This window comes from Heterocephalus glaber, unplaced genomic scaffold (genome assembly GCF_053883595.1).
Source record: "Heterocephalus glaber isolate CG9 unplaced genomic scaffold, H.glaber_assembly_v1.0 deba00001537, whole genome shotgun sequence".
Taxonomy (NCBI): Eukaryota; Metazoa; Chordata; class Mammalia; order Rodentia; family Bathyergidae; genus Heterocephalus; species Heterocephalus glaber.
In genome coordinates this window covers 3,444,525-3,465,282 of record NW_028258332.1, presented here as the reverse complement: position 1 = coordinate 3,465,282, position 20,758 = coordinate 3,444,525, and the positions used below count along the sequence as shown (strand labels likewise).

Genomic DNA, 20,758 nt, shown 5'->3' with positions numbered 1-20,758 from the left:
TTCCAAAATGACAGGAACAAAGAAAGTTAGCAACTGGATTCAGTTCAAGGTGGTGAAAGGACATTCTTCTGAAATGGATCAACAGGGGACAACAGAAGCCATCTGGAGATCAGATACATGACCTTCACAGGTACCCAGAGCAGGGCTGGCAGGCAGCAGTCTCGGGGCCACTTAAGGGTAGTAGCTCCCCAAGGACCCTCAGAATCTCAGATCCTGTGGGTGTGGCCAAGGCCCCAGGATCTATGAAGTGCTGGTCCAGGAGGAGCTCAGCAGGCCTCTCCTGCCTCTCCCCAGTGCCCAGAGGCCCCACCTGTTCCCAGCAGGAAAGTCTGAGCTCCCAGTGTAAATGCTGGCACCCAGGAGGCACGCAGGGGTGACCCGAGCTGAGCCTACATAAAGTTCTAATGTCCTTCACAAACACAGTCCTGTATAAAGCAAGTGGTGACCTTCACTGTCATAAAACCGAATGATACCGTCTCTGGCTCTTCAGTTGTGATTCTTTGTCTGTGTTGTCTGAACTTACTTAATTGTAACACAAACAAAACACATTGACTGCTAAACAGTGACATCTCAGCTCACAAAAAAATTCCAGGATATTAAGATGGAAATGTCACCATATAAAGTGGGCATTCCTAAAATTCTGTCTAAAGGGGCAGGGGCAAGAAAGGCAGCTTCTGCGTGATCTGAAATCATGCAGGCTGAGCTGCTATGAGAGTCAGGAGAACAGAAGGATGCAGTGAATGAAACTGTTTACAGCTTAGGCTCCACTGGACTGTGGAAACTGAGGTGGATTTCTAGAGAGTGCCTCATGGAAATCTTTGCTGCATCTTCAGTCCTAATGAGACAGTTAGATTAGATTCATTCATGAGCTCTATTCACACTACAAATCCTTCTGGACATGGTTGTCCACAAGATTATGTCGGCAATGTTGTTCGACAAGAAATGAATGGGTTCACTGTGGATAAACGGCTTAGTTAGCTGCTTTCTACGCTAATTAATTTGGTGAAAGTGCTGGACTTGCTACCCATGATCACTGCCACTGTCAGTAGCCACCTGGACACTGATTTTGATCAAAGCATTTTGCTTTAGGCTCATTTAAAACCACCAGAAAAGAACTGCACCACAAAGGCAGAGGACTTGCTGCTGTTTTTTCTTCTCTGAACTGTCAAATGACATTAATTTCATGTGTATCCTTCATAACCCCCATCCCACTTAATCTGGAGCTATGGGCCTCGGCACTGAAACTAGCAGCCCAAACAGGAATGTAGCTAAGCCTTCCAAGTGGAAGGTGGAAGTCCAGCTAAAGAGCCTCCTCTGCTGTGTACAGTGCCCCCTGATGGCCACTACAGAACCCAGTTTCAAGTAAAATTCCTGTTTGCAGGTCTTTTACAATTAACTTTGCTAAGCCACATCCTATCTTAAAAACAAAACAAAACAACTAAGAAACATGACAAAGCACATTGTGTGGCTAATGTCCGGGCTGATTTGTGCCTGGAATGCAAACCCAGGGCCTCAGAGAGGTGGCTGGGTCCTGAGGGCCAGGGCCCCAGACGAGCAGCTCCCCAGAAGTCCAGCACTGCGATCCTTCTGTTCAGAAGCCAGGCAATCCCTGCGGGGCTCACTCCACTGCACAGTACACCCCATCCTGGGGAGGTGTCCAGCACCTACATGGCTCCTCACACCCCCACACTCACCTACAGCCCCACCAACTGCACTAGTAAGTGTTCATTCGCTTTTGTTTCAAATGATAAAGTCCTCCAACAGTGTTCTGCTTGGGTGCCAGAAATTACCAACCTCAATCTCTTTTCCTCCAGGTCACACGGCACCTGTTCACAGTGCAGCCAAGGCTGACAAGTAAACCATGGCACTGGTGGCGAGAAGTGTGGCAACCCAAGCTAGCACTGGGGTGACTGAACAGCAGAAATATCCAATGCTGAAGCTACCGTGTCTGAGCCACCTGGCAAACCCACTGCTAGGCAATGCCACCTCCTGTCAAGGCCCTTTCCTCCACCCACTCCCACAGCAACACACATCACAGGAGGGCTGGGCAGTCGCTTTCTCCAGGTGGACACACACAGCTTTAAGTAGCCTCTGTATGCCGGCACCTCCCTGACTGGTCTGACGGCTTCTACAGGGTTGTGCCCAGGAGAACTCCCGACCACTCAGGCCTGCGTGTCTCCCAGTTCCCACAGTGAAGGGCAGGCTCAGCACCACCGAACCTGTGCACCTACCTGTCTGTGGCCCAGGAGCCTGGGGCTCATCCTTGCTTCCTTCCCATCCCACCCTACTTAGACACGATTCCACGCCCAGGCAGACCACAAAGACTCTCAGAGCTCTGTATTGCCACTCCCTCCCCCGTGCCTTCCACCTGCCCTCCTGCAGGTCCCAGCAGGGCTCTCTGGCTCAGCCCTTACTCTCCACCTGGCAACAGCCCTGGTGAAACACAATGGCAGGACGCCTCTCCTGCAGGCCCACGGCTTCCAGCCTCGAAGGATCTCACGGACACAGCTCCTTCCTGGCACTTAGACCACCTTCCCCTGCCCACCAGCAAGGCTCCTCCTGAGATTTAGGCAGGCCCCCTTCAGGTCCTCGCAGCACTGTGTCCTCAGGAGGCCCTCCGTGACCAGTGCAGGGGGAGGAGGCACCCTGCTCCTCTGCCTGCAACGTTCCCTGCTTTCCACACGGCCCTGGCCCCTGACTGCTGTGTGTGGGGTGATGACTGGGGATGTTTCCTGTCCACAGTCAGAGCTCTCTGAGATTCTGCTGCCCCTGGCCTGCCTTGCTGAGCAGCCTGCCAGCCAGGTGACCGAGGGAAGCACACTGCGTGGTGGGGAGATGGGCACCAACAGAGGGCGGCTCGGTTACCCATGAATTTCAGTTACGTGTGAAACAGTTATGTAAGAAAACAGCCAAATGGCTGTCGTGTCATTTTTACAGGGAAGAAATTCTAACTGGCCACCAAATCCAACTGTGGGGACCGTTTTGCACCTAATTCTCTGCTAGCGGGCATCACTGGGGAGTAGGAGGCTCGGCGAGGACTCAGGCTAGTGCCACGGGAAAGCGGGCCTCCCCAGGAATGGCCTCTCCTCCTCCCTCTGGGCAGTGTCTCTTTGTCTGGGTACAGAAACAACGGCAAGGGTCATGCTTTACTCACAACGACCGTGTGCATGGCTTACTTTTATTTTTTATTAAAAAAACACATACAAGAGTTTAAGAAATGATGAATATAAGACAAATCAGAGTCACGGTGAGTTATTAAACCCATTCTCTATGTACAAATACTAAAATTCCGAAAGTGGAACATCATCCAATGTGAGACACATCATAGCACTGTCGTATGTACACAGCAGAGCCGGCCACGCCCCAGGCTGCCCCGAGACAGGTGCGGACGGAGTCTGCGAGAGTTCCTGACAGCTACGCATTTCCAAGGAGCTTTAGCGATAGGAAGAAACTGCCTTTGATGAGCCTCTGCCAGTGGCACTCGTGTTCCACACTGGCCAAGGACGCACCAATCTTGGGAGAAGCTTTTGTGGCCAACTTCCACCTAACACAGTGGAGGACTCTGCTTTTCCCTCTGCAGCCAATCTGCTTTTCCCTAGTCACTCACTTGAGCAGAGCATCTAAAAACAGCTCAGGAAACAAATCATGTTCCTATATTGTTCAGTTCATTATAAAATGCCACTCAGTTTTTAAAAGCCATTAAAAGGACACTTTCTGCAGCAAAAAAGGGCTAAGTTCAAGTTTTCGTTCGACCCAGACACGGTAATAATCCACACGTCACATGATCACAACAGCCGGAGTGAAATGCAATGTTCAGACTAACGATTATGCGGCTGCTCACTTGGAGAGCGCCCGCACGCTGGTACCTCAAGTCGCCCTCCTTGGCAGCCCCTCTGTTCCGGAAGCGGCCAGCCCACTGGCGCCAGATGTGTCAAGGCACTTGTCTTGCTACAGCAGCATCACACTCATCCACGTTCCTCGGCCCGCAGGGAGCCAACTTCTTCCAGGCAGCTGGCGATGGCGGAGGGGATGCACTTGGGGGTCTCTCTCCGCCAGGCCTCCAGGGTCTTCAGCGTCTCCTCTGGGCTGCTGGGGCTCAAGTCACACAAAGCGTACACGGCCGCCAGCTGCACACCCCACGGGATGTCTGAAAGGGTTCCACATCAGTTACACACAGGAAGACCTGCTATGCAAGGTGGTAATGCTACGATGTACAGGGGTATAGGTCACACACAGAACACTTCTGTCAGCAATGAAAATTCAGTCCACAAGAAAAAAAATCCCACAATGAAAAACAGAATATTCAAGACCCTTCCACAATGGGAGAGGGGAAAAGCGGAAGTGCAGCTCTCTGAGCGCCTAGGGGCCGAGTCCAGGACCTGGCCTCGCTGGCCGAACCTCTGTGCCCCGGTGAGCCTCCAGGGAGCTGGACATGGGACAGGTGCAGTGTGAGCAGGGGTCTTGGAGATGGACTCCGGACAGGAAAGCCACAAGGAAATGAGACAAAGGGGCGTCCTATCCCCATGCACACTTTAATATCCCAGATCCCAGTGTACGATTCTAGGCAGAACTGGTTGGTCGATTATACTATATTATCACAGTTCTCCTTTAGCAGATGTTCATTTAGGAGTTAATTAATTAAAATTTAGTTAAAATTTAATTTACTTGAATTTTGTTTAAATAACTTAGGCATTAAACTCCTTATTAGTCACATGTTTTGGTTTTCTGTGAGTGCTGCACTGCCCAACAAGGCAAACCTGTACTGATGCTAAATGTCCCCTGTCCAACACGCAGGGGACCAGAGCGCTTCAGGCATCTCTGGGGTTCTGGAATACTTGCATATACAGGAGGTATCCTGGGGATGGGACTCGGGCCTAAACACAATTCACACATACACTTTGTCCGCATAGCCGGAAAGCAATTTTACATATTTTTTAATAATTCTGTGCATGAAACAGTTTCATGGTATGAAAATTTCCACCTTTTGGGGTCATGTCAGTGGTCAAAAAAGTTCCGATTTTAGAGTACTTGAGACTGTAAACTTTTGTGGGTTATTTTTTTTTTTTGGTACCGGGGATCGAACTCGGGACTTTGCGCTTGCTCAGCAGGCGCCAGAACCATCGAGCTAAATCCCCAGCCCAAGACTGTAAACTTTTGGAGTAGGGATGCTCCACCTGTATTTAAAATAAACACAACACAAAAACCCACACATTCCCAAGTCAGTGCTGAAAACATGAGCAGAACTGGCATGCTTAAACCACGTCCCCCAGAGCAAGGCAGCCTGTTAATAACACAGCCGCGCGTGTGTGCGGGGTTCAGGGCCGCTGCTCTGCAGTGAAGCAGCCTGGACACACAGGGTGGGGCAGGCCCTTCTGCACACTGCATCCCTGGGGTCACCTTTGCCCTGGGCTTCAGTGCAGGAAATGAGGATGGCACCATCCACCTCCAAGACCTGGCCTGGCATCCAGGCCACGCTGTGGGCAGGACACGGAGGGCCCCACTGCAGCAGCACCACGTAGCTCCTCCCCCCTCCTCCTCCTCCTCCTCCTCCTCCTCACAGGGTCCTGCGCACCCAGCAACACAGCAAGCCTGCGTGTGTGGGGCCGCTGCTCGCTCGTGTCAGTGCACTCTGGTTTAGACTGGAGAAGGCACCAACGGGCATCATCAAGGCAGTGACCCTCAAGTCTAAAAGGGACCAGAGAGAAGGGAGGCACCACCGGGCTGTTCTCTGTGAGCACAGCTCAGCAAGCCTCCCACTGCACGCTGAAGACAGAGCCCGACCAAGCTAGATCATCACAGGGCCACACAGTGCGTACGATGTCACTTCACACATTTCGGATGAGGAGTGCTTTAACTCCTCTGTTCCTTCTTGCACAACATTCAGAACAGAAACTGGGCTCATCACCCATGAGGGTTACTGTGAGTAACCCCGTCCCACAAGAGATCAGGACAGATACACACTGTGCAGTCCATCCAGGATGCCGAGACCCGCCTGCAGACGCCCAAGGCCCCCAGCCTCCAGGCTGCCTTGACCGACCTCAGCCTGCAGCTGCTGGGTGTCCCACCAGGCAGCTCTGCCCCTGTGACCTGGTCAGTCAGGACACAGGTCCAGCAGGAGGCTGCAGGGAGCTCAGCAGCCCACAGCCCAGAGACAGCATCAGGGGCCAAGGGCCAGCAGCAGGGCCAGCAGAGTGCCCTCCTCTTGAGAGAGCACTGACCAGCAGGCCAATGACCGCCTCATGGGTAAGCAGGCCACAGACACACAGACACACACACACACACACACACACACACACACCGTGTGCCCTGCATACGAGCAGAAGAGAAACAGAAGCCAGCACACGGTAAAGATGAAAACAGAGGTGAGACAGTAAGTGCAAGGGCCAGAACAGCAGGGGTTACCTTCGTCCTGAGCATGCTGTACGAACACACCAATGACTGAACTGATATTCTTCACAGTAGTTGGAAATCCTTCCTTCAAACCCAACTGACCCAGGCGACCTAGAAGAAACAAAGGTAGTGTAAACAGTCTTTGGTGAAATGTTGATTTAACTTTCCATAAAAATTTTAAATTTGTGTTCTCGTTCTTATAACATTATGTACTTTAAACCTTAAAATCCTGAAATCAAAGTGGGTACCTATTAGTTGAAAGCAGGTTAAACAGTGAAGCATCAAGACTTAATAAAGCGGTTTGTCTTCTGGAAGTCATCAAAATGCTCATCAACTCTTCTTTTATTCACACAGACAACATGATGCACGGGTTTCTTGGCTAAGCTGCAATGTAGTAAGTGGAACTTACAGGAGGGGATGGTTCTGGCAGGTCAGATGTGAAATGCTTCTGACAGAGCAGGAGACAGCAAAGAAAGGCCGCTCCCATCAGATGCTCCTTGGAGACTGCTGTCACAGGGTGCCCTGGAGCTAGGGAGTCCCTGCCTCCCACAGTGCTCATATGAAGACGGGTGGAGGTGACAGCGGATCCAGCACTGTGCCTGCACAGTCACAGCAGTGGCATCTCCCCAGGTGAAGCCACACTGCTGGCACCAGCTGCCTACAGAGCCAGCTTAAGGACAGCCACCGGAGAACGGCTTGACGAAGCAGCCAGAACCACCTCCTGAGACCTGGCGGGGAGCATACAGGTCGGGGACATTTGACAGGTGCTACCATTTCCTACACACCTGTGCAACGCACATGGCCACCGTGAAGAAAAGCACACATTCATGTGTGTGAGCTGTGAGTGCCACATGCGTTAACAGCACACCTGACAACTTGGGTATGGGCAGCAAGGCGGAGATGCTCTCAGACATGAACAACGTGAACCTGTGACTTCGGGGAAGTTACCACTGTAGGGAAAGGTGACATTTGAGGTTTTAAGCAAAATTCAAATTTTCGGACAACGTCCACCAGCTGCCCAGAGCTTGACAACATAACAATACACATGACTTCTCTGAGAAGAGACACGGAGTGTCGGTTCTTTTACATTGCTGGTATTTAAAGATGCCTATGAACCATTTATTTCCAAGTGAACAATGCAGGTTACAAATTCATCAGTAAAATTTACTGGCCAAATGGATCCCTTCACTATGCAAGCCACACCAGTGGATTTTAATTAAACAATATGAAGAGCTCACTGATAAAGACTTAAGATTTCACACTGCAACTACTTCAAGAAATTATGGGCTGGGGATGTAGCTCAGTGGCACCGTGCCTGCCTGGCAAGCGCAAGGTCCTGAGTTCCATTCCCAGTACTAAAAAAAGAAAAAGAAAAAAAATTACTACTTTCACCTGGGCCACACAGCACTCATCTCAAAAAAAAAAATTATTACTCATTTTATTGTATATCAAAGAGAAAGATCCAGGACTATTTGAGAAGGCCATTAAAGTACTCTACCTAGCAGTGGTGCATGCCTATAATCTCGGCACTCTGGGGTGCTGAGACAGGAGGACTGCAAGGTAGAACCCAGCTTGGGTTATTCAGTGACTTAAGACTCTGACCCAAAATTAAAAACAAGAGTTGGCGATGTAGCTGAGCAAAGGCTTTGGGTTCAAGTCCTAGTACCACAATAAATATATAAATTTAAAAATCTTTTCCCTTTCACCACCTATGTATCTATATGAAATTTACTTCATATATTCAACCAAAGCAGCATACTGCAAAAGATTAAATGAAGAGCAGATAACGAAGAGACAGCTGTCTTCTGTAAAGCCAAAGGAAAAGAAGCCTGCAACAAGGCAATGCCGTCCCCATTAGCTTTTGCTTTGGGAATGCAGTTTCTTAAATGGAAAGCACCATTTATGCTACTGAGCCTACCACTGCTCACTGAGGTCCTTTCCTCTGCTCCAGCATCTCTCTCCTGCGGTGCCAAGCTGCTCCACAGTGGAAGTGTTCTGGAAATCTCGGAAAGAAATACATGGAGACACAGAATTCGGGTAAAATGATAAAAGTTCTACTTGCAAGCAGGCGGGACCACCAGAAACCAGTCTGGTTAGTATCCGCCTGCCCCTTTGTTCAGCATTTCCTCTTTATATCCTTTTTAGCCATTATCTCATCCCTAGTGGTCTCTGATGTGTAAATATAATTCCAGTTCCTATTTACAAGTCACAGACACAAGGTAAGCACATATACATTGTAAATCCACCCAGGGACTGCAACTTTGTTAGGTTAATGAAGTTACTGGTTAAAGAGTCAGATAACTGTCACCTTAAACAACAAGAGCTATGGGAAAAGTAAATCTTAAAGGAATACATTATTTATTTTGCTTCTACCACCTTAATATTCAATCTACTAAGTTATCTAAAACTTTTCCCTATCATTCCTCCCTCTGTTTACTTCAGGATAATTCTTCTATCCATTATAAGTTTTATCCAGTTTATCTACATTTCTTAACACTAGCATTTGGTAGTGTTGAGCTGCAGCAGTGCACTACTGTATAAATTTTGAAATCCATTGGATGACACAAGGACCAAACATTAATATTAATATTATAACAAGAAGAGGACTCAGAAGAGGTCCCATCCAAGTTTTCCATCCTGCCCAAGTGAAATTAATCCCATAGGATGGCTCTCCTATACCAAATTCCTCATCAAGAACCCTGATCTGACCTTTCAGTTTGTCTAGTGATTCCTGTACTACATCAGATTTATTAGTGTAATAACAACACTCTTCACCAAGAAATAAGCAAGTCCCTCCTTTCTGGGCTGTTAGCAAATCGAGAGCATGCCTATTCTGTAATATGACATTGGGCAGTGAATCTAGTTGGGTTTCTAAAGCCTGAAGTGCATCTCAAATTTCTTCAAGATCTTTTCTAATTTCTTGTCTTAAAGAAATATATTACTCCTTGTAGCCAAATAGGATCCCATGGGGCTGGCATATACATAGATATAGGATTACATTGACCTTGTTTACAATTTTAACAATTACCAGTGGCTTGTCCAACAAGGGAGCCGTTGATCCAAACTTGTGTTTTCTCTTTGCAATATAATTTCTCATTAGAATAGCCCCCACAGTCAGAAGCTACCCCAGGTCCCCCATAATGTTCTTTTGGGCAGGCATCAAAGAACATTGTAAACGGATAGCCTTCCAGTTCCCATTTTACTGTTTTAAAAGTCACATATTGTTCATCAAACTTTTCATTACTAGGCCTAAACACCCGCAGTTCGAAAACAAAGAAACTTAAAGCAGTGGTGATCTGGCACAACACAATAATCCATGTCGTCCTTGATGGTGCTTACATTCTTCAGCTGTGCGTTGACTCACCAGCCTCTGGAGTGGTGAGGGCAGGGCTTTGAGTGCATTGTCTTTCTCGGCTTTCAGCGTCAGCTTTATTGTTACCTTGTGCAATGAAGTCTTTGCCTTTCTGATGTCCTGAACAATGTATTACTGTGACTTTGCTAGGTTTCCACACTGTCTCTAGCAACTGTATAATTTCCTGTTTATTTTTAATTTGCTTCCCTTCTGCCGTGAGAAGACCTCGCTCTCAGTAAATCATGCCATGGATGTGCAATGTAGCAAATGCATAGCAAAAGTCCTTATATATATTTACCTTTTTACCCTTTGCCCATCAGAGTGCCTGTATGAGTGCCCAGAGCTGAGCACACTGTGCCAACTAGGAAGGGGCCCCAGCTAGGATCACCTCATCCTTCGTGGTTACCGCATATCCAGCGTGACGAACCTCATCTTCCACAAAGCTGCTCCCATCCGTGAACAGAACGAGGTCAGCATCAGACAAGGGTGTCATTTGTAGGTCAGGGTGGGTGGAAAAGAGCTCATCAGTGATACTCAAGTAGTCATGCTCCGGAGGGCCTGACTCCATGGGCAAGAAGGTAGCAGGATTTAAAGCTTTTACAGGAATAAACCGCAAGTGGGGGTTCTCACAGAGAAGGGCTTGGTACTGAGTAACCCAATTATTTGAGAGCCATCAATGCCCTCTTGTGTTCAAGTTTCAAGACCGCGTGTGGAACCTGCACAGTCAGTTCCTGACCTAGAGTTAGCTTGTCTGCTTCTTGGATTAATAAAACTGAGGGGCTGCCAAGGCCCGAAGGCAAGGAGGCCACCCTTTTGCTACTAAATCTAAATTCTTAGACAAATATGCCGCTGGTTGATTCCATGGGCTTACTTCTTGGGTCAACACTCCAAGAGCCACATGGCTTTTCTCAGTCACATACAGAGTAAAAGGCCGCTTCACATCTGATATGCCTAGGGTGGGGGCAGGTGCCAAAGTTAATTTTAGTTTCTTTCTATTTTTTTTTTTTTTTTTGGTACCAGGGATCGAACTGAGGTCCTTGTGCTTGCGAGGCAGGTGGTGGAACCACTGAGCTACATCCCCAGCCCTCAATTTTAGTTTCTTAAAAGCTTTTTTTTGTTGTTCTATAGCTTGAAGTAAATGATTTTTTTTTCTTTTAATTCCTGTTTTTTCTTTTCTTTGAGCTGTGGGCACTTATTCGTATAATGTCCTTTCTCTCTGCAATATGCACACTCGTCACAATCTAAGTACTCACGTTTAAAACCTTTCTTCTGCTTTCCCTCTGACTTCGTTCCCTGTCTTTCTCTCTCCCTCTCTTCCTTGGCTCCCATAGCCACTGCTATGTGTCTGGCTCTTCTCTTATCTCGCTCATCTTCCTTCCTTGCTGGTTTTCTCTCTCACTGATTCTCTGTTCACATACACTTTCCTAGCTCACTGCAACAGTTGCGTTATAATCATGCCTTCCCAAGTTTCTTGCTTCTGAATCTTTCCTCTAATGTCTGGAGCTGACTGAGTTACAAAGGTCGTATTGATTAACTGATGGTTATCAGGAACAGCTGGGTCAAATGGTCTGTACATTCTGTAGACCCTGCAGAGCCGCTCATAAAATTTCTCAGGGCTCTCACCAGGCTCCTGTTGTGTCTCTGACACTTTAATCATGTTTGTAGGTCTTTTCCTCATAGCCCGTATCCTTGCCAGAAGGGCCGTCTGATAATTTCTTAAGTTCTCCTGGCCTACTGAGGTACTGGGACTCCAATTGGGCCGCATATTTACTGGAAACTGCTGTCCATGCCAAGTGTCTGGATTTTGCGTGTCTCCCAGCATTCTAGGGGCATTAATCTTTTTAATTTCTCCTAAAACTCTGCATTTCTTTAGAGGTTAACAAAATTCTACAAAGTTCTTTACAGTCCTCCCAATTAGGAGAATGGGTAGCAAAGATGGAATCAAATAATTGAAGCATTTTGGAGGGGTCTTGGCAGAAAATAAATGACTTTCTTTTTTCTGGACCTAGCCTCCTTTGTTGTTTTTTTAAGTCAAATCTCAAATACCACATCTTGGTCTGACATATTTGTGCCTTTTCCCAACAGTCTTTTTTTTTTCTAACTCACTATAAAGGAGGAGGTCATATTCTAACCTGTTGGCTCTTAAACCCTTTGAAGATGACCAATATACACATATTATAGTAACATATTTAGAACTTAACCCTTTGATGACAATCAATGTAAACATATTTAAACTTTTTATAACAAATTTGAAACCAACAAACAAACATACATATTTTCTTGATAAATCACTTTTGCCCATCTTTTGACATACCTAGGCCTTCTGGTCTTGTATATCTCTTTTTATCTTTCTAACAAGACAAACATACAACATTTTTGTATATCAAAATTGTATCTCTTTTACTTATAGCTTTTTAATATTTTTATCTCACTTACTATAGACCTTTTATCACAAACTTGTCTTTAGCTGTTAAAATTTTAAAGTGTTCCTTTTTCGTTCTCAGATTGTTACACTTTAAATTTGGTTGGCTGCCAACAGAATGGTAGTAACCTTGAGTTTTTTATCAACTAAGTACAGAAAAGAGCAAGTTAACCCTATAATTACAATTGAACAATTTGCAATGCACAAGAAATATTTTAAGCACACCAATTAAACATCAACTGAAACTGAAACAGACACATTTATCAATTAGCTAAACTTTGTAACTTGATTTCTCTTGTAAAATTTCTTACTTTTTCTGGCTTTGTTTTATGCCCTTCTGAGCTTTCGTAGCTGTTTTCAATCCATTACTTATGTCCTCTTTTTTTCCAACTTGAGGGCGAGCCCCATTCGATCCTCTCTGAGTCTGACCACAGCACACACCCTCTGGTGCTCCAAGGCCAAGCAGTTCTCAGGCTTTTGTGCCCACCTCCTCCACACCTGTGAATTTAGCAACTCAACAGGAGGGGGAAAGTCTAAATTCTCTCGGTCCGGATCTGAAAGGACCGGTTACTTTTCAGCATCGTCTCCTTTCTGACAGAGGACCAGGATGCTGCTTTTCACTTCCGGGGCACACATATGAAGCCAAGGAGGCATTCTGTGGCACAATTTGAGCCATGAATCAATATAGGGAAATTGATCGGGATGTTTCCGTCCAGAGGCAGTGACTGTTAGCCAGGTGGACAAGATGAGACCCTCACCTAGGGATCTCTCAGTTGGCCAAGCTAGGCAAAGCGTGGGCCATTCTAACTCACAAAAGGCTCTAAGTTTTGGGGTTTCATCTTAATACCATAATTTCCAGTAAAACCATTCTTAAAATTCTTAACCATGCATTCCAAAACAGTAGGACGAGATGTTTCTGTCTCCACGATCAGCCGATCAGAGTGTTGGTGTGTGTGGGTACCCTTGTACGGAGATGCAAGACAAACAAAGGTGGGGGATCACTCGCTCGCCTGCCTGGCTGCGGGCCTCTCAGGCACCTTGAGGTCCGTTCAGGCTAAGGTGAGCTGTTGCATAAGCTCACCATTGTGTCTTTGTTAAACGCCGAGGACAGAACCAAAACAAAGACCACACACAAGTTTCGCGACTCTGGGAGGACTCTAAGCGCAATCGCCTCCTCCCTCTGTCTCGTTCCACACACTCTCCTATCCAGAAGTCTTTCAGTCACACATTTATTCAGAAGTTATCACATACCCCCCAGTGAACCCCTAACTGTAACCAAAGCAAATGAAAGAAGCTACCTTCCCAAATGGCAAAGCACAAGAAGTGATCAGGCCCCTGCGCTGTATTTGCCCAAAGTTCACAAAGTACAAATTCACAAAGTGAAACCAAAGTGAAACCGAAAGTTAATGACTAGGGGATTTCCTGGGGTTTCTCACCCAGCAAAGGAAAGAGATAGATGAGACACGAACAGCAGCAGCCCTCCTTCTGTCGTCCTCTGTCTTGGGTTCAGCCAATCCTCAGCCGGTGAGCAGGTCTCCATGTCCTGTTGGGGAGCCTAGGAAATTAGTCCCAGGGGTGCATCTTTGAGGAGATGGAGAGCCGCTCCCTCTGGTGGGGTTTGGGCCGATGCCCAAAAGGGCTATTTCATTCCCAATTCCCGGTCAGGGAACCAAATGTTCCAGTAATCTCAGAAAGAAATACACGGAGACACAGAATTCAGGTGAAATAAAGAAAGTTCTACTTGCAAGCAGGCGGGACCACCAGAAACAGGTCTGGTTAGTATCCGCGCACCCCTGTTCGTGTTTCCTTTTTATATCCTTTTTAGCCATTCTCATCCCTAGTGGTCTTTGATGTATAAACACAATTCCAGTTCCTATTTACAAGTCACAGACACAAGGTAAGCACATATACATTGTAAATCCACTCAGGAATAGTTTTTTAGGTTAATGAAGCTACTGGTTAAAGGGTCAGATAAATGTCACCTTAAACAACAAGAGTTTATGGGAAAAGCAAATCTTAAAGGAACACATTACTTATTTTGCTTCTACAACTACCTTAATAGTCAATCTACTAAGTTATCTAAAACTTTCCCTATCAGAAGCTCACTCCTGCCACTCATCATGGCCTACGCCTTCTTCCGACTTGTTCATTACCCAGGAAGGTTCTGGAATCCATCCTAGGTAAGATTTCATGGCAGTACTGCACTGCATGCTCACTGTTCTGTGTTCACGTTGCATCTCAGTAGTACAAATTTCATACAGGTTGATGAATGAATGCAGCTCATGAGCCTTTCTACTTTGAATACAGAGAAACTGAGGCATGGAGTACTTTAGTAAGGTCACCTTCGTCACTTTTCAGTGGGAACCAGGCTAGTGTGTGCTACATACACCCTGAATGCTCAGTTAATACCAACTGATCTAAGAGTATGTGGGTAACTTCTAAACCAGCATGACACTGTAAATATCTAGGTGATCTTTACGTAGCCTTTTGATGAGGCTGAAAAGTAATGTACTTCAAATATCAGAAATTTCAGGTTGCTATAATCACTTTTAAGTATCTCCTTGCAATTAGATCCATCTGCTAACCACAGGCTCCAGATGTGTCCTCTGGGCCAATCACCCATGAGTATTGAATACAGAGCTGAGAGCACAGAGAGGAAGGTGCAACTAGAGCAGCCCACGGTCTTGCAGTCTCAGGATGTACGGCTGTCCCAGATAATGCACATCACCATGACATAATGACTCCCTTCCTTTCTATTTCAATACTTAGTAAGATTGAGTTTTATAAAGAGTTTAATTTAATGGAGCCATCAGGAATAAAAGGAATGAATCTACAGAAGACATTTGGGGAAAAGAAATATACAATGACTTGACAAGGATGCTGAACTGACTTCCTAAAGAGATGAAGAGAAGTTCCTCACTAAAGAATGTCTGAGTATTCAGTGAGGAGTGAATCTTAAGGTCAAAGATGACCCATTCCAGTACACAGCCACATGGCCTGGTAGGAGCTGAAGGCCCGAGAGCAAGGGGAGTCTAGGGTGGCCTGCAAACCAGGGAAAGACAGAGTCCAGCTTCCTTCAAGACTTCAGCTGCAGGCACACTAAGGAAAGGGTGAGCTGAGACAACCCCAAAGGAGAGCTGGACGACTGGACAGGAGAGTGGACAGAAACCAACAGGTGCTGGCCATCTCAGTCTGAGACAGGAAACGGTTATCTCACTTCAGGGTTCCTGTGCGCACCAGGTGGTCACACTGCTCAGGATCCAATGGGCACTTTGGGGGCAGCAAGGTGACCTTGCATAGCTGTGCTCGCCACTGAATCCAGCAGCAGGAAGTTCTGCGCCAGCTCCGCTCCCTTCCCACCGAGTGGCCTCTGTCCAGGGTGACTGACCCCTAGGCCTCAAGGCTGCCAAGAAAGGAGGAGTGGTAAGGCGAAGCCGAGGTCGGGCCTCACCACTCCTCCGCGGACGCCCTGTGACGCCAAGCAAATCCAGCACCCCACAGCTGGCCTTGAGCACATGCTGTTCAGGCGGGTCCAGGAAAACCCCACTTTAGAATTTCACACGGCCACAGCAAAGCTCACACCTCCATTCCGCAGGAGGTGGCACTAGACTCACGTGGAAGCTTGTTCTATTTGCCACAGAATAAGACTTGCCAGTGCGGACTTCTGCAGTTCTGGAATCCAGAGTAAGGGTGTTTTCTATTTCATGAATGATTAGTAAGTGATTTCGGTTATGTCATTAGTTCTTGGTCTACCAATTTATTGTTTGCTAAGGTCTTTAGCCAAGGCCAGCCTTATACACAGGAAGAGGTTCTTCTCAGGAAAACTCAAACAGCCGGTGCAGATGAGTGTGTGCATGAAACAGACGGGCGCCAGACCCTGCTGTCACTAGGAAAGGCAGAGGCTGCAGGGCTCACAGCAGGCGTCAGGCCCTTTCTCCCTGGCCTTGGCCTTCCGCACCCCTGCCCACACCCTGCAGCCCTGCGCTGAGCTGGACCTCAGTGCCCAAGGACCAGCAGAAGTGGTCCTGACCCCAGCACGGGGCCACACCAGCAGGATGGAGTATTCCTGACTCTGCTTCTACACTACACTTTCTAGCGATCCATCCTGCAGACTCCAGGCATACATTTGTATGTTATCATTTTAGACGGTATTGCCAATTATATGTTAACTTATTTGGTATGACAAAAACTGTACTATACCTCACTCAATCATATAAGTGTGCATATATTAAAGAGTACATATTAAATGTCCTCAATTATTTGGCTATCTCTCAAAAGCCAGGCTTTTAAAGAGTTAAAGAATAACCTTAATTTGACAGAAAGACAAATTCAGTGCTTGCCCTACAAATACGCACTTTTCTTTTGCATAAACGTTTAGCACATTTTTCTTAAATCACAGTGATCATCTTCAACTATCTAAAGGGCTGTATCACAGCCATCAGAGGAGCTATGAGGCAGAAGTCAGTTCAAAATGAGAGCCCTTTAGTAATGACCAGAACTCATCACTGAGAATTCTGCCAGGTGTGGACAGCAGCGTGACAGAGATGAGATGAAGAGGAAAACAAAGACTTGGGGCTCCGGGGAAGGAGTAGAACCAAATGGTCACTGAGGTCCTCTTTAGGTCTGAGAATAATGAAAATCTTTGTCTCATTCAAAGTATTTTTGAACAGTGATTTTAAGTGGGCAAGCCTGAAAAAACTGGGTAGAGAGTGAGAAGATATCCCGATTTCAGATACCACATGAGACTACTCCTACCAATTTATGTACTCGGATGTGTGTGGTATTGCTATTAATATCTAGAAGCAAGAGTAGAGTTAAGAAGCAAATGAACTAAAGTGACAAATCTTGATCTCTGACGAAGGTGGGTACGACCTAGTTAGTGTGGGAGGACTGAGCACACAACCACCGGCTCCGGCAGCTGTAAAACCAGTCATGGTCAGTATGTACCGGTCCCCTCCAGGACACTGTAGCCAGAATAAAACCACTCACCAATCAGTCTCAGGATGGACGCTATGATAACGTCGGGAGTGTACGCAACGTTTGCATGTCCTTTCCTGTATTTTATCCACTTATCCATCACAGGCCACAGCTCCTTACTGTAAAACAACAACAGGGAAGGCATATGGGCATCAGCACTCCAAGAACATGTGACCCTGCACATGGCTCAGGGACAGTGAGTGAACAGAGCAGGCGCCGATGAGCTACCAGTTTAGCCTACACGGGAACAGACAATACTGGAAGCTCACATCTTGCCTACTCAGGACACTTGTTCCCACACTGGCTCACAAGGGGCTACAGGTGCCCACACACACGTGCATCGTTATTCCGTTTTAACTCTTCTTAAGGTACCCCAAAGCCACAGAACTAGGAAATGGTGGAATCTAAGGCAGGCTGAGTTCCAGAAGCCACGTGTGCAAAACAGCTAAGCCAAAGGGAAGAATATCATGAATCAAAGCACACTTCAGATGGATAAAAGAAACCTTCCATGGACTGAACGCATTACCTGTTCAGCCCTCCTTTCTCTTTTTGACAAAAAGGTGCTGAGTTCTTGCTTGGTGTTCGCAATGCATCACCGAAGACAGATGCACATAAAAACGGAACATTAACCCCATCTCAGCAAACTCTTACACTTCTACTTTCTGCTTTTCTTTCCAGGCACATCCTCCTCTTTCTTCATGCAAACAGCATGGTGGGAGTGCCCAACTGCTGAGGGAAGAGGCAGGCTCTGGAATCTCCCAGGCAGGGAGGATGGTGGACAGAGCGCTCTGACAGCTACCGGCTCTGGTCCTTGGTCCATGAGGGGACACAAGGGCCCTGCCTCCTGGCCTCCCATGCGAAGTGGGTGAGAGGAGGCCACATCAGCCATCCATCCTCACACAGGCACTGACACATGGCTGGGCCACTTTCTTAGTAACTGAGACGCTCTTCCAGGTTGACACATAAAGATCTGCTCACAGCTATGCATTTTAATGGAGTCAAATCCCATTCTACAGACGGACTATGACTCAATCCCTGTGGTGTGACACGTACATGTCTAGCCTTTCCCTATCTTTTCCTGGTATTGGGGGAGCAGGGAGGGAAGAACATCCCTGCACAAACAACAGTCCTCGCCAAAGTCATTTCCACAGAACACAGGTTACCAACCCTTTGGTGAATGTTCTCAGTGTCATAAACTCGCTTAACCCAGCCCTTCTCAGCCAGGGCTCCATGGGAAATGAAGATCTAAGGGAAGTGCCTGCGTGATGGTGCCCTCCATTCTCTCACAGATGGCACGGGCACCGCCCAAAGCACAGGTGCACCAAGAAAAGTTAGCCTGGTCCACAAAGGACATGCCTGGAGCATCAGGCTTAATTTTCTCAGGTGAAAAGTTGTTATCCTGTAATTCTGAATATTTCAGTTTCTTTGGATTTTCCACAGAACTTGCATTTTAAGATAAAGACCATACACTTCATTCAATATATACTTAATGACGCTGAGGCTAAGCCAGTGAGCCTCCTGCAGGCCATTTTTACTGAGAAGAGATACAGCAGAGTGCAATGAAATGTAGACAAAGGTACTACGGAAAACTCAAGCAAAGGACAGCGACAGCAACACATGTATCTTAACTCTCGTCAGAATTAAAATGTTTCAGCTACCTTGATGAAACAACAAAAGTGATTCTAACTGCAATGCAGCATCCACAGACTATTTTACAATTAAAAGAACTGATTTGTGAGTCAGCAAAATAGCCAACCTTATAATGTTATCATGTGTCCAAACCCACTTCTGATGGGAGCAGAGCAGATCGATGGCGAAGATGTATTCCCAAGTGCTATCACTCAGGTCTTCCCCAAATTTCTCACTGGGCTGGAATTCTGTCTTTGGACATAACTGTATGGTCAAAAGCAGCTTAGAAACCATGATGCCAACATCTACAGGAGCATTCTAGTGAATGAAAAAATAAACACATTTAAAATACAATTCAGAGTCTCAAATCTACTACATCATACAGAAGTAATCTCAAAGATTACAGTAAGCATCCGGTGAGTTAGCATTTAACCTTACGAAACAAGTTTCTAAAATGGCTGCAGAAACTGTTGATCCCAGTCATACTATTTATGATAAGATGATCACAGAACAGCAGGGGACAGGACGCAGGATGTTGAATTCAGTAATGTACAAAAGGGCTTAGCTACAATCTACATAGGAATGCAAATCTGTATCAACTCAAATCAATTGTAATGCTAGTTACAATAAAAAAAATTAAGCCTTGGGCCGGGGATTTAACTCAGTGGTTCTGCTGCCTGCCTCGAAAGCTCAAGGTCCTGATTTCAATCCCTGGTACAAAAAAAAAAAAATTAAGCCTTTAAAAGCGTCTTTAAATCTTGTTAATCTTTCTGACACTGAAGATCAGTCTGCCTTTTCCAGAAATTCATAAAATTGAATCAGCCATTCCTGGGCAATTACGTGTAGCTTCTTTTACATTTGTAGCTTATCCGTATTGCTGCAGGCATTGGTTTAAATATTTTTTATTGCTGTAATAATCTATCACAGGGGTGTATAACCATTGGACGATCACCTCACTTGCTGAAAGACATCTGGGTTACTGCTCATCTTCTGCTATTATGAATGTTTCTATGAGTACTGATGTATAAGTCTTAGGATGTAAACTTTACTTGTCTTGAATAAATATCTAGGAGTAGAACTGCTGGATCCTTTGCTAAGAATGTGCTTAACTTTATGACTCACCTAATCACCTACTTATTTTTTTCTTCTCATTTTTTTTCCTTTTTTTTTTTGAAAAAAAAAAAAATGGAAACAAAGCTTTTGTAAATAAGGAGGGGAAGAGGAGTTGAAGGGAGGGGAGGGGAATGCTCGGGAAAGAGGAATCAAGATAGATCATGTAAAGGTACAAACTCCCTACGATGAATGTGATCATTACGTATATTTAAACTGTACCAACAAAATTAATTTTTTTAAAATTACACATAAAAGAATCAAAAGCATCACCTACTTGGCTAAGTGGTTGTGCTATCTAGTATTTCCACCAGCACTGTAGGTGCATTCCAGTGTAAAAGTGATAATCTGTAATACTGGCTTACAGCCTCAGTACAAGACGAGGCTGGGCTTGGAAACTGGCTTTACTGTTTGAAGGGCTTGACGTGTTAATCTGTAGCGTGTAAGTGTCCCGAACGATTCTCAACCTCTCTAGCTATCATATAACCCTAACAAAATCATAGTCCAGAAATATCTAGCTGACAAGCCAAACTCAACCAAAAAGGCAAACACTCTCCCCTTTGGGAAGTCGAGGACTAGGACTGTGCACCCTGAGAAGACGCAGAAATAAACTCAGACATGAAGAGAGTCTGATGCACACTTCAGTCGTCTGTATCATGTGTAAGAATACACGTTATAGCGCCATGGACATGTGACAGGTACAGCGGTGCCTTGGTTCACGAACTAATGCGTCCCACGATCCTGGGGAAGATGGCCATGGCTGTATTTGTCACCTGATGCACAGTTCACGAACAGAAGCAAAATTCTGCCAAACGCTTCTGTTCACGAACAAACTGTTCACAAAGTGTTTGTGAACCAAGGTATTACTGTACATGTAT

General features: G+C 46.1%; 1 protein-coding gene across 1 annotated transcript in view; it reads right to left on the bottom strand.

Annotated features, from left to right (window-relative positions):
- Window positions 1-3,166: 3,166 nt before the first annotated feature.
- Ice1 (interactor of little elongation complex ELL subunit 1) overlaps window positions 3,167-20,758 on the bottom strand; it is a 61,605-nt gene continuing 44,013 nt past the window's right edge. The window contains exons 16-19 of the mRNA XM_004845149.4: window positions 18,898-19,088; window positions 17,154-17,260; window positions 6,403-6,501; window positions 3,167-4,147 (exon numbers count right to left, since the gene is read on the bottom strand). Coding sequence (XP_004845206.2) covers window positions 3,966-4,147; window positions 6,403-6,501; window positions 17,154-17,260; window positions 18,898-19,088 — 579 coding nt within the window. The 3' untranslated portion in view covers window positions 3,167-3,965. The remainder of the gene's footprint in view (window positions 4,148-6,402; window positions 6,502-17,153; window positions 17,261-18,897; window positions 19,089-20,758) is intronic.